Source organism: Hyperolius riggenbachi, chromosome 9 (assembly GCF_040937935.1).
Source record: "Hyperolius riggenbachi isolate aHypRig1 chromosome 9, aHypRig1.pri, whole genome shotgun sequence".
Classification (NCBI taxonomy): Eukaryota; Metazoa; Chordata; class Amphibia; order Anura; family Hyperoliidae; genus Hyperolius; species Hyperolius riggenbachi.
Window position 1 is genome coordinate 28,948,107 of NC_090654.1, and position 17,030 is coordinate 28,965,136.

Consider the following 17,030-nt stretch of genomic DNA (forward strand, 5'->3'; position numbering starts at 1 on the left):
CGTGGGATGGAAGGTCTCACTTATCAAGAAAGGTTAGATAAACTGGGTTTATTTAGTCTAGAGAAAAGACGCCTTAGAGGGGATCTAATTAACATGTATAAATACATCAGAGGGCAATATAATAGCTTGGCGGATGAGCTTTTTGTCCCTAGGCCTTCTCAAAGGACTAGAGGACATGATCTGCGCATGGAGGAAAAACGTTTTAGCCATTTATTTAGGAAAGGGTTCTTTACAGTAAGAGTGATTAAGATGTGGAATGCATTGCCACAGGAAGTCGTTATGGCAAACTCTATACCTGCATTTAAAGGGGGCTTACCGGTAGATGCTTTCCTTGCGTTGAAAGACATCCATGGCTACAATTACTAGGTAATGCCTAATGATGTTGATCCAGGGATTTTATCTGAGTGCCATCTGGAGTCGGGAAGGAATTTTTCCCTTTTGGGGCTAATTGGACCATGCCTTGTGGGGTTTTTTCGCCTTCCTCTGGATCAACAGGGATATGTGAGGGAGCAGGCTGGTGTTGTACTTTATACTGGTTGAACTCGATGGACGTATGTCTTTTTTCAACCAAAATAACTATGTAACTATGTAAAGCGGATGGAGGTGACCCCACTGGAGCAATTGTGATTTGTCAAAATTGCAATCGCTCTGCCTGCACGCTAACGATCGGCCACAGCAAGCATGCACTTAATGCAAGGTTTTTGGGGCAATGGTAGTGTAAATGACGCCGCACGGTGCATTGCAGTGCGCATGCGTCAACTGTTGGGAATACAAGTGAAGCACTTCCTGCTTCAGGAAGTATTTCACTTTGTGGGGGAGGCGGTGCTATGCATATGACCCTGTTGTCGCACTCTGACGCAGGGTCGTATGTTTGTCATTTTTTCATTTTTTGTCAGGTGTATCGCATCTCTACCGAAACACACAAAATAGATGTAAAACTGGCCTTAAAGGACAATTGGAGGCTGACATATTTATTTCCTTTTAAGCAATACCAGTTGCCTGGCTATCCTGCTGATCCTCTGCACAAGCAAAGCCCCTGAACAAGCATGCAGCAGATCAGGTGTTTCTGACATTATTGTCCGATGCGACAAGATTAGCTGCATGCTTGTTTCTGGTGTGATTCAGACACCATTGTAGCTAAATAGATCAGCAGGGCTGCCAGGCATCTGGTATTGTGTAAAAGGAAATAAATCTGGCAGCCTCCAAATCATTCTCAAATTGTAACAGGGATACAGAGGCGCCAGAAGAATAAAAATGTCTAAAAAGTTTAAAATTTGTGGAGGCAGCGGTGGACTGACCTCCTCCAAACAGACACAAGATATAAGTTCAGCAGAACGAATTTCTTTACATACTCCAGGGGAAAATGCAACACGTTTCGCCGGTATGACCCCGCTTCATCAGGCAATGGGTAGGAGTAGGTACAGTGCAGGTCTGTAGCTGGGCCAAGTGCCTATCTCACCTCTCTCACCTTGGGTTCCCTTATAGAGTGCAAGGGCCCATTTTACAAATGTTAAAGCTGTTTATTTAGGGACACTTCAGGAGTTACTCTGCTGCTCCTGTATTTTCTCCTATAATAAAACGTCACTGACGGGAGTGGTGATGTCACGGTCCAGCCTGATGATGTGAATTTATGTCAGTGTTGTCGATCTTGTTTCGGGCTGCAGAGCTGACGCTCCGTTCTGCTTGTGTTGCAGGATGCCTGGGTACGGACACTGAGGAGCGCCTGGTGGAATACCTGCTGAGCCCCGGCCGCTACAACAAGCTGATCCGCCCAGCGACCAACGGGTCAGAACAGGTCACGGTGCAGCTGATGGTGTCACTGGCTCAGCTCATCAGTGTGGTAAGTGGAATACAGAGCTATGTATGAATGCTGGGCAGGTATCCAATCAGATGGTCAATGGGGCTCCAAAACCGTCAGATGTATGGCTACCTTTAGAGTTGTTTTGGTGGCACAGGTATAGTGGGCACAGAGGCATATCTGGGGGTAATATAGCACCTATGGCAAACAATAAAATTACCCCCTCCCCCCTCCCCTTGTTCCCCCTTTGAGCGCCCTTTGCTGGGCAATTTTCTGGGTGCTGGGCTGGGGGCTTTGATGGGCGATTTTCTGGGTGTTGGGGTCTTTGCCGGGATGGGGGCTTTGCTGGGAAATTTGATGGGATGGGGGCTTTGCTGGTGTCTTTGCTGGACTGGGCGATTTGCTGGGCAATTTGCTCAGTGTTCTCCCTAGGCTCTTTTAGCCGGGTGCTCCACCCGGCTAGTTTTGGTGACCACCCGGCTATTATCAGCTCACTTTCTCCTTTGCTATAAGCAGAGTTGCACACAGAAGCACTGGCCCTGCATTCTCTCATCTTGCCCCACCCGGCTACTTTTTCATGCCACCCGGCTACTATTTCATGCCACCCAGCTGGAAAAAAATTCTGGGGTGAACACTGCTACGGGGTTTTGCTGGGCTGGGCGCTTTGCTGGAGGCTTTGTTGGGCGCTGCAACACCACTACTCACAGACCTCAGACCAGGGCGACAGGACAGAGGCAGAGCAGGGCAAACACTGCCCGCCTGGACTCGATACACTTCACATCCAGGAAGCGACCAATGACGTCACTCCCGCATTTGGGGCTTGATTCACTAAACCGCGTTAACTCATATTACGGCCGTTTTTGCGCGCATTATCGCGTTTTAAATGTAGTGTCCCCACTTGTCGATACTGCCATGTGCATACAAAAACAAGATCCATTGTCTCTGCCGTTAGCGGCCGTAGTTATCCAATAAAACAGTTTATTAATTGTGGAACCAAGAACGTGATTTATTTAATCATGTGTAGTGTATGCTCCATTCAGTATGTTGGATGTACTACTAGGCCGCTGAGGCAGAGGGTAGCGGAGCACTACCTGGGGCAAGGGTGGCTCACCACAAATGTTTCCAATGTTGCCAAACATTTCAGGGAGGTACATGGTGGGAACATGACTGGTTTTCAATTTCAGGGCATAGAGAGAGTGTTTCCATCTAAACGGGGTGGGGATCTTTACAGGTGTTTTGAATGCTAGGTGGGATGTGAGTCTCACAACACAGTGACATATTTTATGCCCCTATTGGCTCATGATGGAGTGTGTCCTTTTTATCCATTGTCTGTTTGTATTACTGCTTTACTCTTTTTTTGATCTCAGTTATGAGAACAATTTTGACATTTTTTATTACTCTGTTTTTTATTGTGTACAATAATACATTGTGTTGCATTGTTTTAAAATGTCATGCACCTTTTAGAACTGACCTATACCCTGGCTCTGCCCTCCAAGGTGAGACCGCCCCCATGGAGGTGGGCAGGAGGTGGAGCTATGGGCCGGGCTGTCAAAGGTTTTCCATGTGAACTCAGCTATGATTAAGGACCAGTAGGTCCGAAACATGTCAGCTTGAGATCCGATGTTTTAAAGAGACACTGAAGCGAAAAAAAAATGATGATATTATGATTTGTATGTGTAGTACAGCTAAGAAATAAAACATTAAGATCAGATACATCAGTGTAATTGTTTCCAGTGCAGGAAGAGTTGAGAAACTCCAGTTGTTATCTCTATGCAAAAAAGCGATTAAGCTCTCCGACCAACTTAGTCGTGGAGAGGGCTGTTATCTGACTTTTATTATCTCAACTGTAATTGAACTGTTTACTTTTCCTCTAGCAGAGGAGAGTTTATTACTTCACAGACTGCTCTGAAAGACTCATTTTGAATGCTGAGTGTTGTGTAATCTGCACATATTATAGAGTGATGCAATGTTAGAAAAAACACTATATACCTGAAAATAAAAATATGAGAATATTTTCTTTGCTGCTAATCTTCTAGTAATTATTCATAGTACACAACCAAATAATTATATCATATATTTTTTTTCGCTTCAGTGTCTCTTTAATACAGGATATGTCCTAACAATAAAGAGGATTCGTGGTGAATTGGTGCGGACCTTCCTTTTGTTGGCGCGTTTGCGCGTGATCGCGAATTTGCGGCCATTATTCACGGGAAAATTTGCGATTGCGCGCACAAATTTACGATTGCACGCAAATTCTCAATCGCGCGCAAACGTGAAAATGCACATGAAAACGTCTGTGATAGGAGTTAGCACGGTTTAGTGGATCAAATCCCTGAAGTGTTCCTTCCACAGGTGTGTGCCTTGCTCTGCCTCTTTCCGGTCGCCGCCAATCTGAGGTCTGATTAAAAGAGAGGCAGCTGGCAATGTTGATGGAGATGGCAGGCTTGGCACACATAAGTTCTTTGGCGCCCATGGCACGATCCATGCCTGTACCCCTCCAGATACTCCACTGAGTGGGCGGTTTTGATTGGCCAGGGTACCTTTGCTGTGAACTAGCAGATCTGGATATACAGTGGGATAAATCACTGTATATTTAGGCCATATCTGGATGTACTGTTAGATATCTGGTTCTTTATATAGGTGCAGTAATCCTGTGTTTCTATAGAAAGACTGTATTTAATGGTAACTGGATGACTTTGTATCGATATTTACCATCTAACTCGGATTGTTTATTCCCTTCCAGCATGAGCGGGAACAAATAATGACCACCAACGTTTGGCTGACTCAGGTGAGTGCAGAATCAATACAGAGAAATTATTACCGTTTCTTTACAGCATCAGCAGATTTCAGCTGCGTGGCAGCCGCCCGTGTCAGCCTGAGCCTCCCAGAAAGGCGATGACACGATAACTGTATGTCAGGGTGGAATTCACCCACACGTTCGTGTTGCACATTAGCTACATAATTATCCCTTTCAACAACGTGGAGAACACTTCTCTGTTCCGGAGTTAATTCCCTCGACGTGGAATCAATCGCAGCAGCGCCTGATTGGTTTTATCACCAAGGCCGATTTATACTTTTTCCGCCCGAGGACAACTTTCTCACCTAAGGAGAGGAAAGGCTCGGTCCTAATGAGCCTTCCCTCTCCTCTCTCGGTGCCCGGTGGATCCTCCGTTTAAATCCCCCGCCGCAGGGGACCTCGGAAGTCTTCGGGAGCACTCGGGCCGCCGAAGACGGGCCGCTCCATACTGCGCATGTGCGAGTGCGTCATAGACCCACGCGAGTGCGTCATAGAGGGCGCCCACGCATGCGCAGTATGGAGCGGCCCATCTTCGGGAGCCCGAGTGCTCCCGAAGCCTTCCGAAACCTCCCTTCGGCGGCGGAAGTGGCAGTATTTGACCGAACTGGTCGAATACTGCCACGGGGGATCCTGCGCGGGACCAGGCACCGGGAGAGGAGAGGGAAGGCTCATTAGGACCGAGCCTTCCCTCTCCTTAGGTGAGTATCTGACTTTTTTATTTTTAAAAGGGTACCCATTCACTTTAAGACAGATAAGGGGAGATAAATTATGAGTTAATACAGATAAAGGGCTTGATTCACTAAAGCATGCATTGTGTTAGCACGCCAGTGAAAAACCACTTTGCACGTGCTAACATGCGCGTCAGAGTTTGCGCGCGTAAAGTTTTGCGTTTTGCGCGCAAAAGCTTTGCATGCAAAGTATTGTGAACTGCACTGACTGCACATGATAATGATAGTTAGCATGCGAAGTCAGTGCAGATCACGCAAGCGCAATGTGAAACAGTGATTATTACTGTATATACTTCATTATGCGGTGCACGTAAGACTTTTGCGTGCACCGCTTTACAGTACTGCACATGTTAATGTAACCACCACTCATAATTACATTAACATACTCTATTTTACTGTGCGGGCGAAGATCCATTGATTTCAAGGTTGAAGCTCCATTGATTTCAATCTCTAAAACTTAGCACGCAAACAGCAACAACTTTGCATGTGCAAACTAATTAGCACCCTAGTTTGCACGTGCAAAGCCTTACCACGTGCTAACTGAGTTAGCACTGGTTAGTGAATCAAGCCCCAAGAGAGAGAGTGCAAACTTTAGCACAAATAGATTGCTCTGGCCAGTTATATAGCTGGGAACTTGGTTTTGGGCACCAAAGCTTGCTAATATTGTACATAGATAAAGCCGCCAGTGTCTACTGATGGAAGATGTCAGTTAGGGATAACATTTCAGGAGGATAGGCAGGAATTAAGTAGGATGAGGGAGGTTAGATTTAGTTGTCAGAAGATCAAAGGACAACTGAAGTGAGAAGAATATGGAGCCTACCATCTTTTTTTTTAAACTTTTTTTTAAAATTACCAGTTCCCTGGCAGTCCTGCTGATCTATTTGGCTGCAGTAGTGTCTGAATCACACCAGAAGCAAGCATGCAGCTAATCTCATCAGATCTGACAATATTGTCAGAAACACCTGATCTGCTGCATGCTTGTTCAGGCAGAAGTCACACCTTTTCTACACTTTTCAGAGAACTGAAAGGCAAGTGTGACCCCTGCCTTACGGCAGCTAATGTAAATTATAGAGAAAACTGACAAATTGCGTAAGATGTCAGCTTTTTTCTGCGCCCGAAAAATCTGCATTCAAGTGTGACCCAGCCCATTGATTAACATGAGTTCTCAGTTGAAACCATTTTTTCTGTGCAGAAAACGTGCACGAAAGCTGACAAGTGTGACCCCCGCCTCAGGTCTATGGCTAAAAGTATTAGGGCTCGTACACACGCCCAACTGATGTCACCCAATATTGCTGAGCCGGCCTGCAAACACGCGTCAGTTGTGTAGCTGACGCGACACGCTATGCGGGGGGGGTGGACAAGGGATGAAGAGCGGCCCATGAGTAAGGTCACACAGCGGGCAGGGGCCCAGCGAGGACAATGGAATTAGTGGGGTGATTGGCATTGCTGGGGTTGGGTAGATCAGTCCAGCGGATTGTTCATTGGTTGGGCGTCGGGGGTCGTCGGGTTCCATACACACGCCTGATTGACGGCTGAGGTGGTCGTTATTGGCTGACTTAAATCAGGCGCGTGTACCTGGCTTTACACGGAGAAGATCAGCAGGACAGCCAGGCAACTGGTATTGGTTATAAGGAAGTAAATATGGCATCCTCCAAATCCCTGTTGCTTCAGTTGTCCTTTAAGGATAGGTGTCAACGTTGGAGGAAGTTTAGGATTAGGCATCAGGAAGGAGTTTACATTAGAGGAAGGTTAAGGTCAGGCTTTACGGGAGGTGAGGGTCAGACATTAGGAGGAGGTTGGGGTTAGGCACTAGTAAGGGGTTTACATTACGAGGGAAGCTGGGCTAGGCATTAGGGAGAAGTTAGGGTTAGGCATTAGGAAGGGGTTTACATTAGGGGGAGGTTAGGGTTAGGCACTAGGAAGGGGTTTACATTAGGGGGAGGTTAGGGTTAGGCACTAGGAAGGGGTTTACATTAGGGGGAGGTTAGGGTTAGGCATTAGGAAGGGGTTTACATTAGAGGGAAGTTAGGGTTAGGCATTAGGGGGAGGTTAAGGTTAGGCACTAGTAAGGGGTTTACATTACGAGGGAAGCTGGGCTAGGCATTAGGGAGAGGTTAGGGTTAGGCATTAGGAAGGGGTTTACATTAGGGAGAGGTTAGGCATTAGGAAGCGGTTTTCATTGGGGGAGGTTAGGGTTAGGGCCCTTTTAAACTTAATCAGTTGCTCTCAGTTAAAACGGAAAGAAAACTGATTTTCAAAGTAAGTCCCATGTTTTCCTATGGCACCTTTTAGGCCCGGTTCACATTAGCGGTTGCCGTCCGGAATCGCTGTGCCGGAGCCGGACCGCATGCGGAACGGACGGAACGGACGCACGGCATAGCAATGAAAGTCTATGTGTCCGTTCACATGCGTCAGTTTCGTCCGGACCGGAGCCGGACCGGATCCGGACTCCGGCATAAAATCCAACATGCGCTATTTTTTGGTCCGGCTCCTCCGGCAGACGTATCCGGAGCGGAGCCGGACTGTTGCATCCGGCCAATACAAACCAATGAGAACCGGAGAGCGCACAACACACTGGCTATAAAAAACGGACGTTCTATCCCACTTCCTATGCTTTTTCTAGTGGCCATTTTGGATGGGGACCACATGGGCCCAGCGTTCACAGAGTGGAGCAGCAGGGATTTCATGCTGGAGCTCTTTGGCAGCAACATGTCTGATGATATGTCTGATAACGAGGAGGTGAGGCCTTCTCCCCACATAGTAGTAGGTGAACAACAGGAAGAGAATTCCCAGGTACGAGTAAAAAATGACTGGATCCATGGTCCCAACTGCAGTCTCTGTATCCACGGATGGTCTCCACACGTCCACCTGTCTCCAACAATGACCCCAGAGCTTCTGCTGACCTCCCAGACCCCAGGTATTTACAGGTTGTTATCTCTTTAAGAAACCGGATCCGGACCGCAACCGTGTTCATACCGCACGGAAAACGGATGCAAACGGACCGGATCCGGACCTGATCCGGATAGGAACCGTACGGATTAGGTCCGGTCCGGATCCGGTGCGGTCCGGACATCCGTTCCGGTTTTTACAAAACTGCAAGTGTGAACGGGGCCTTACACTTAACGCGTTTTAACTGAAATCTTCTTCCCAATGCACTGCTATGGAAAAAACGCGTACTAACGCGTACCAACGCGTACTAACGCACACCAACTGATTAAGTGTAAAAGGGGCCTAAGGCACTAGGAAGGGATTTTCATTAGGGGGAGGTTAGGGTTAGGCATTAGGGGGAGGTTAAGTTTAGGCACTAGGAAGGGCTTACAATTTGCAAGGAAGGCAAAATCATCAGCATTCCATAGACCATCAGTACTGTTCCTAGACTAGTGCTTGTAATTATTCTTTTAGGTAACAGTCAGGGTCGGACTGGGACACTAGGGGCCCACCAAAGAAATTTCAACCTGGGGCCCACACATCCCATGATTGCAGTGAAAAAAGGGCGTGACCATGCACCGGAAGGACACTGCTGCCCAGCAAAACTTTGCATAGAGTCCCCTCCTTCAATATAAAGTAATGTCCAACTTTGCAGAGGTTGCGACAGCAGAGGTTGCAGAGGTTGCGACCGCATCGGGGCCCTTGGGCCAAAGGGGCCCCAAAGGGCCCTCCCTCAACTACAGTATTACCTCTCTATTGGTCCTGTGCTCATAATAATCACTTCTATAGATACTTTGAACAGTGGTAATAATTAGCAAGCTATTTCCCATCCCCTTCTTGCACCTCTGACACTGTAGTTGCCATTGGCAGGGTTTGGTGCACCATATCAATTGCTATGTATAGAGTGCTTGGGGGGCCCCATTGTAAAATTTGCATCATGGGCTACAGCTCCTTAGCTATGCCACTGTCCCTCAGCATGAGTGATTACAGCACTGAGAAGAGAATTTTTGTGCTGCAGGCAGCAATTGGAGCTCTGTCAGACAAGGAGGGGGGGGCCACCAAAGACCTGGAGGCGGGGCCCACCGAGGGAAAAAACTGTACTACTGTGTGGCCCAGTCCAACCCTGGTAACAGTTATCCAAGGTGTGAAGGTGTGGCTTTAGTCATTTCTCTTCTCCTTCTCTTAAACTGCAGGAATGGGAAGATTACCGGCTGACGTGGAACCCGGAGGAGTTCGACAACATGAAGAAAGTACGACTACCCTCCAAGCACATCTGGTTACCGGACGTGGTCCTCTACAACAAGTGAGTGAGAGCGCCCCCTACGGGACTATACTGTACAGGGCAACTGAGATGGATCTGCAGTAAGAAAAATATACTCAGCTGCAAAATGACAGTTCACTCTGCTGCGTACAAATTTGTGGAGGGTATTTAATACTATTCCCCCTCTGAGTCGTCGCAACTCGGAGGGAGATGTAATTTGGGGGCCGGCAATTGCTGAATGCCCGAATTACGTGGGGGTGGACTATAGCATTACTGCTATAGCCGCGGAAAGCTTTCCTCCTCCAGCCCTATGAGGTGTGTGGAGTCCTTCACCGTCCTCTCCGGCCACTCCACTCTCTTGTAAATCCCTCCCATAATGAGGCCGCCAGCGCTGTTCTGTGCGCGTGTGGCTCGGGAGCATTCTGCGCCTGTGCAGTACATACAGAAGCACATGGCTGGCCGAATTACAGGAGGTATTTACAAGAGAACGGAGGGGCCAGAGAGGACGGCAAGGGATCCCACGCACCTCATGGGGCTGGAGGAAGCCACAGGTAATTATTTTCTCAATGCGAGTGTTCTCACATGAGCAATGAGCTTTCTTTCCAATCACAAACACGCCTTCTGCACCATTTCCTGAGCGTTTGCGCTTCAATACAAAGCATAGGGAAATCGCAAAGCGCTTGAAAAAGCGCTTTGAAAAGCAATTTGTTGAGCGCTTAAAAAAAAAAATACATTGTAATTCTTCAGTTGCAGGTCAGAGTTTACTTCCTGATTGATGTAAAAAAAAAATGCTAATCACCTGTCAAAAGCGCTTAGAAAAGCGCTTTACTAGATTGGAAATCGCCCTGAAAGTGCTGGGAAAAGCGCTTATAAAAGCACTCACAAAAGCGCTTGCGCTGGCGATTTATGTGAACTAGGCCTAAGTAATACCTATAACTATTTTCTGTATTAAAATGAATTAATAATGATGCTTTAAAAAAAAAAAAAAAAAAAAAAAAAAAAGCAAACATGGAGTGAGGAAACGCACTTCAGGTTTCATACTTACCTACGCAGGAAGGCTTTGGATACCATAGAGCATTCCTGGTCCCTCCCGTCAGTCCTTTAGACGAGCGGACGCATTCATACTGCGCATGTGCAAATCCGGGCTCATGCATGTGCAGTAGGGATGCGCCATTCTTTGGGGATGTGAGTACTTCAAAAGGCTGCTCCAAGAGTACCAAAGACACAGCTTTGATAAGAGATGTCGCTGGAATGACGGGGTGGAGAGAGAACCTGGAAGGTTCTATGGACTTCCCTCTACATCATATATGTGAAACTCCGGCCCGTGGGCCAAATCTGCCGGCCTGGGGGCCAAATCCAATTTAGCCCTCAAGTGGTTACCCCACTTTGCATTATGTTTGGCCCACTCTAGACCACCAGGGAGGCTTATTGGAGGAAAAGCCCTAGAAGACCAGGGAAGCCATATGGGGGAGGCAGGGGGAAAGTACCAGACACCAGGGAACTGTATAGGTGAGGGAGGAGGGCCACTAGACACCAGGGAACTGTATAGGGGAGGGAGGAGGACCACTAGACACAAGGGAACTGTATAGGGGAGGGAAGGAGCCACTGGACACCAGGGAACTGTATAGGGGAGGGAGGGGGCATTAGACACCAGGGAACTGTATAGGAGATGGAGGAGGGCCACTAGACACCAGGGAACTGTATAGGGGAGGGAGGAGGACCACTACACACCAGGAACTGTATAGGGGAGGGAAGAGAACCACTAGACACCAGGAACTGTATAGGGGTTGGAGAGAGGAGCATTAGACACCTGTGAACTTTATAAGGGAGGTGGCCACTAGAAATTGAGCTTGGCCAGCGACTAGGTCCGAGTGTTCAATGTCGGCACACTTTGTATTTGAGTTTGACACCCCTGCTGTACATAGATGAGTATCTAACCTGAAGTGAGTTTCCTAACGCTGTGTTACCCTATTTTACCGCAAGAGGCCGCAAAAGCAATGGAAGTCTATGGAAGACTTTCACACTTTGGGCGATCTGCCGCATGCAAAGGAGTACTCCGTGTGATAAACAAAGGTCTGCGCGCTATGTTTCAAGCATGTGATCGCGCGCAAACCTTCGTTTATCACATAGAGTAATACCTTGCGTGTGCATAGCAGTTATCAGGCTTTAGTGAATCAGGCCCTTATTGTGGTCCCTTGTTGTGAGCCAGAAGTATCTGAGCCAAGGCAACAGCGCGTTACCTTAACGCATGGGGCTTGGGGTAATGTAAGTCTGCAGGGGATGCACGTAGTGCAAACGATGTAGTGCTGTACATCACGGCGCGCATGCATGGACTGACGGGAAACCCAGTAATGTGCTTCCTGCCCAGCATGGAGTGTGTCACTGAGTGGGGGGCGGCGCTATGCATATGACTCTGTCGCCGCACTGCAGGGTCATCTGTTTGTCATTTGTTGCGTTGTGTTGGGATGCAGCAGGTGCATCGCATTCCCAGCACAACGCAAAACAAAAAGTAAATTCGCAATACAAAAAAAAAAGTAAAACTGGCTTCAAGGGCACCTGAACTAAGAGGGATATAGTGGCTGCCATATTTATTTCCTTTTAACCAATGCCTGTCGCCTGGCTGCAGTATTGTCTGAGTCACACACCAGAAACAAGCATGCATCTAATCTTGGCAGATTTTTGTCAGAAACACCTGGTCTGCATACTTGTTCATTGTCTATGGCTAAAAGTATTAGAGGCAGTAGATCAGCAGGACAGCCAGGCAATGTGCATTATTTAAAAGGAAATAAACATATCAGCCACCATATCCCTCTCACCTCGTGTTCACTTTAAAACGGACCTGACCTCAGAACTTCCTCTCTGCTCTACACGCTGCTCTCCCATAGTTTATTTGCTGCTCTTGTCCACTATTCCCTTTCCATAGAGCAGACCATACTGCTCCTATCCTTCTCTGAGGTGCTGGTAGGTTGTTGACTCAGTCTTCTCTTTCTCTTGCAGTGCCGATGGCATGTACGAGGTGTCATTTTACTCCAATGCGGTGGTGTCCTTCGATGGAAGCATCTTCTGGTTACCGCCGGCCATCTACAAGAGCGCCTGTAAGATTGAAGTCAAACATTTCCCCTTTGACCAGCAAAACTGCACCATGAAGTTCCGCTCGTGGACGTACGACCGGACTGAGATCGATCTTGTGCTGAAGAGCGACGTGGCCAGTCTGGATGACTTCACCCCCAGCGGCGAGTGGGATATTATCGCTCTGCCGGGGAGGAGGAATGAGAATCCAGACGACCCGTTCTATGTGGACATCACCTATGACTTTATCATCCGACGCAAACCCCTGTTCTACACCATCAACCTCATCATCCCATGTATCTTGATCACGTCTTTAGCTATCCTCGTCTTCTACTTGCCCTCAGACTGTGGAGAGAAGATGACTTTGTGTATTTCTGTTTTGCTAGCGCTCACTGTGTTCTTGCTCCTGATCTCTAAGATTGTTCCCCCCACTTCACTCGATGTACCACTCGTTGGCAAATACTTGATGTTCACCATGGTTCTGGTAACCTTCTCTATTGTGACCAGTGTCTGTGTATTAAATGTGCACCACCGATCTCCAACCACGCACACTATGCCACCCTGGGTGAAGGTGGTCTTTCTGGACAAACTGCCCACTTTGCTGTTCATGAAACAGCCCAGGCAGAACTGTGCCCGCCAGCGGCTGCGCCAACAGAGGCAGAACCAGGAGAGGGCCACAGGGAGCTTCTTCCTCCGAGACAACGCCAAATCTTGCACCTGCTACGTGAACCAGGCCACAGTGAAGAAATACGGAGGGCAGCTCCCAGATTTACCCGAGGGGGTCAACGGCTTCCGGGATCGGCAGGGGAAAGTGCGGCAGTGTCTGTGTGGTCTGGAGGAGGCGGTGGAAGGCGTTCGCTTCATCGCTGATCATATGAAGAGCGAGGACGATGACCAGAGTGTAAGCGCATCCATAAATCGTTCCTTTTACAATTTTATTCTGCAATTGCTTAGGTTGTGTTAAGAAAATTGCTAATACGGCCAAGTGTTCAAAGTGCGCTAGATAATACGGTATAGTGAGCAGGAAGTGACATAGCAGGATTACATCAGTCTGTATATATGGTACTAACAAGGGCGTAACTAGAAGGAAGCAGACCCTGCAATTGCATGTGTGGGTGGCCACAACTACTAACCTTTCCCTTCCTCCAATACTCAAGATCAGATGTTTTTGTGGCTACACATGTTAGGGGTGGGAAGATCCTGATGGCCAAACTTGTTTTATGAGTGTTGTAGGATGGGCCCCCGGGCTGTGAACGTCACCAAGAAGAGGCAAGGGAAGGGTTGTGAACATTAGAGGGCGCCATCAAAGTTCTGCTGGGAGGCCCTATGATTTGTTGTTATGCCCCTGGGTACTAATCTTGCTTAGAACTTGTTTTCCTTTAACATCATAGATCATAAGACATCTACCGCTTTTTCCCGAAAATAGGACAGTCTTTTTAATTTTTGCTCCAAAAGATGTACTATGGCTTCTATTTCTATGAACACTCACAGGCCTGGATTTGCACCACAGGAGCCTATGGGCACAGCTGTCCTGCAACCCTAGACTTGTCCTCCAGGAAACTACAAACCCCGCTGCCTGAACGGCATTGTAAGTGTGCTGACTGCCCCAGCTGTCACTTCTCCCTTAGTTGCCTTGCCCATTATAGGTAGCTACAGGTGCCCCTTAGTATTATGTAGCCAGAGCTATCCTCAGTATTAGGTACCTAGAGGTGCCCCCAACTGGAAAACCCGGGTAAGTAACCTCTCATTTACACTCCGCTCAGGACTCTGCATAGGTAAAGCAGGAGGGAGGCACTTGGGGAGAGGAGTGAGCCGCCTTTCCATCATCAGGTGCCTGTAGGCACATGCCTACAGTGCCTTATGGTAAATCCAGCTCTGAACACACAAGTTCCTGTGCTTTGTGTCCTCCTACCTTCCCCACCATGCCGCCTCTTCCTCTGCTGGATCCACCTCTTGTGCCCCTGTGTCCCCCTTGTACCTTTAGTGTCCTCCTGGTGCCCCCCCTCCCCCCCCCCCCTCTTCCCCTGTCCTACTGTGTTCCGTGTCCAACTATGTCCTCAGTGTCCTCAGTGTGCTATGTCTTCTGCTGTCCCCCACATCCTCGTGGTGTACCCCGTGTCTTTCCATGCCCCTCTGCATCCTCCTCTTACCCCTACAAGGTATGCTACTGGGAAGAAAAGTTACCGACTGATTCAGTTATGGAATGAACACTCCAGATGCCTGTGTAATTGACTTCGAAGGGTACCCATACACCCATACATTACCAGATTTTTGGCATCAATAACCGTCTAATTCATTTATGTATATCAATGCCATAATATGGCCTCCTGATCGATCATTTCAATCTATTTCTGTCCTAAATTAGTCAAAAGGATCGATCGCATATGCTGGAAAATGTAGGTAACAAGGGCTCGATCAGGTGTGTGGTGGTTACGGCATTCGATTTCTTAACAACCACCGGACTCCAAGCCTGTCTCCACTCAAGTGAGTGTGCCCCACAGGCCGTGGTGAGTTTGGAAGCAGCTCACTGTCACCGCGAGAGACTATACCAAGTGACGCTGGCACATGTACTGATGTCACTACAGCTCTATGTCTCCCGGTAATCTGGATGGCCCCTCTCTTCTGCACATGCACGGCTCGGTCATGCACCCTCCCCTTGTCGCTCTCCCAAGGCCGGGAGCATTCTGCGGCTGCATGTTAGAACTGTGCAGGCGCAGTACGCTCTGAGGAGAAAGGGGCACGGGCAGCCGAGCCACGCATACACAGTAGTCCAGGACTAACGGCAACTGACCAGATTACCAGGAGTCATAGCGCCAGAATGTAGGGGCCGAAGAGGATGGTGAGGGTGGCCATCACCCTCATGGGACTGGAGGAAGCCCCAGGTAAGCATAAATAAGCCCCAGTGTACCATCTCAGGTACACTTTAATAATAAGGGAACCCTTAGATTTCTGCCCCCTCCAGTAGTGTAACAATGTTGATGTATCACATCATTCATCCCTTTCCCCAGCACTGCAATAATCCATCAAATACTGAATGAAATACCGCATGAGGTAAACATCAAAATGAACTGATCAATAATTACCGCATGTGTGAAAACCTTAGTGAATTTGGGGAAAAAAAGTTTAAAATACCGCATGAGGTAAATTACCGAAGATGACATTTTTACTGAACAGCCCTGAATTGAAGCCTTAGTGGCTCTGGTGCCCCCCTGTGGGGTTCCTCATCGAGCTGCTTCACTCCCGCTATTAGAATTTGCCTTGTCAAATTTGTGATTTGGTTGGGTTGTAAAATATCTTCTTTAAATCCTGGTTTGTTTTCGACCTTGCAGGTGAGCGAGGACTGGAAATACGTTGCCATGGTGATCGACCGCCTCTTCCTGTGGATCTTTGTATTTGTCTGTGTCTTCGGGACAATCGGCATGTTCCTCCAGCCCCTTTTCCAGAACTACACCACAAACACGTTACTACAACTAAATCACGCAATCCCCACCACCAACTAACGCTGGGGGGTGGGCGCACACGCACTACACTGCAGGCCGAACAGCACAGAACTTGTGTTTAGTAGGATAACAAAATGGATGCCCCTCCAGCCAAATAAAGATGACCTCTTTTGACGAAACCCAGGATGGCCAAGGGTCCCCAGAAACGACCACTTTCCGATCGAGACCCCCATCCGTCAAGGCCTTGAGAACGGATCCCTACGTCTAACCTTTCTTCACAGCAACCTGACAAGATGGCGGAACTGGATGGTGGGAGTGGTCTTCTTAAAGGGGATTTCACTATATCAAGCAATAAAGCACGTCAGAATAGCTGTATCCAAAGTCATGAGGTCTCGCCTGTGTCACGGGATCGAAATTCCACCTCCTTGGGATATTGTCCTACGGCACGTACGGACCTCATCGATTGGCGAGTTATGACCGTGAACACCAAGTTATTAATATGCACTGAACTATCTAGGAATGTGACCTGTATCCTATTTATTATGCAGCATAATTATTTATTGATTTTTCCTCCTCGAATGATTTCGCTGTCCCCTCCCCCTTTCACGGTTGCAAGTAGAAAAAAAATCTTTGCACCAATTGTATTTTTGAGATAGGTCATGAATTTTGCTTGCAGGTTGGCCCACTTCTCACCCATGCACTTGCGTTATATTCTGTCCCACCCCCAGCGCTCTCTTTTACGTTGGCATGTTTCGCTGTGGAAAATGCCCGGACTGAGATCCAAGTATCGCCGTAGGACATGGACTGAAAATTTTATTTTTAAGAAGAAATGGGACTTTTTTTCTAGACCATAGAAGCACAATACCGTGCAATATATACATATATATATATATATCTCTAAATGTAATTGTCCTACACTCCTTTACGTACGAACTCCTTACGCCAGCTCTCAGGTCCGGCGTACACTATTCACTGCTGGTTCTCATAAAAGAACAAAAAATTTGTATCG

General features: G+C 47.8%; 1 protein-coding gene across 5 annotated transcripts in view; it reads left to right on the top strand.

The window, feature by feature from the left end:
• CHRNB2 (cholinergic receptor nicotinic beta 2 subunit) overlaps positions 1-16,396 on the top strand; it is a 60,241-nt gene extending 43,845 nt beyond the window's left edge. For all 5 annotated transcript variants that reach the window (XM_068252274.1, XM_068252275.1, XM_068252276.1 and 2 more), the window contains exons 2-6: positions 1,695-1,840; positions 4,542-4,586; positions 9,445-9,554; positions 12,510-13,482; positions 15,911-16,396. In XM_068252274.1, coding sequence (XP_068108375.1) covers positions 1,695-1,840; positions 4,542-4,586; positions 9,445-9,554; positions 12,510-13,482; positions 15,911-16,081 — 1,445 coding nt within the window. In that variant the 3' untranslated portion in view covers positions 16,082-16,396. The remainder of the gene's footprint in view (positions 1-1,694; positions 1,841-4,541; positions 4,587-9,444; positions 9,555-12,509; positions 13,483-15,910) is intronic.
• Positions 16,397-17,030: the final 634 nt, after the last annotated feature.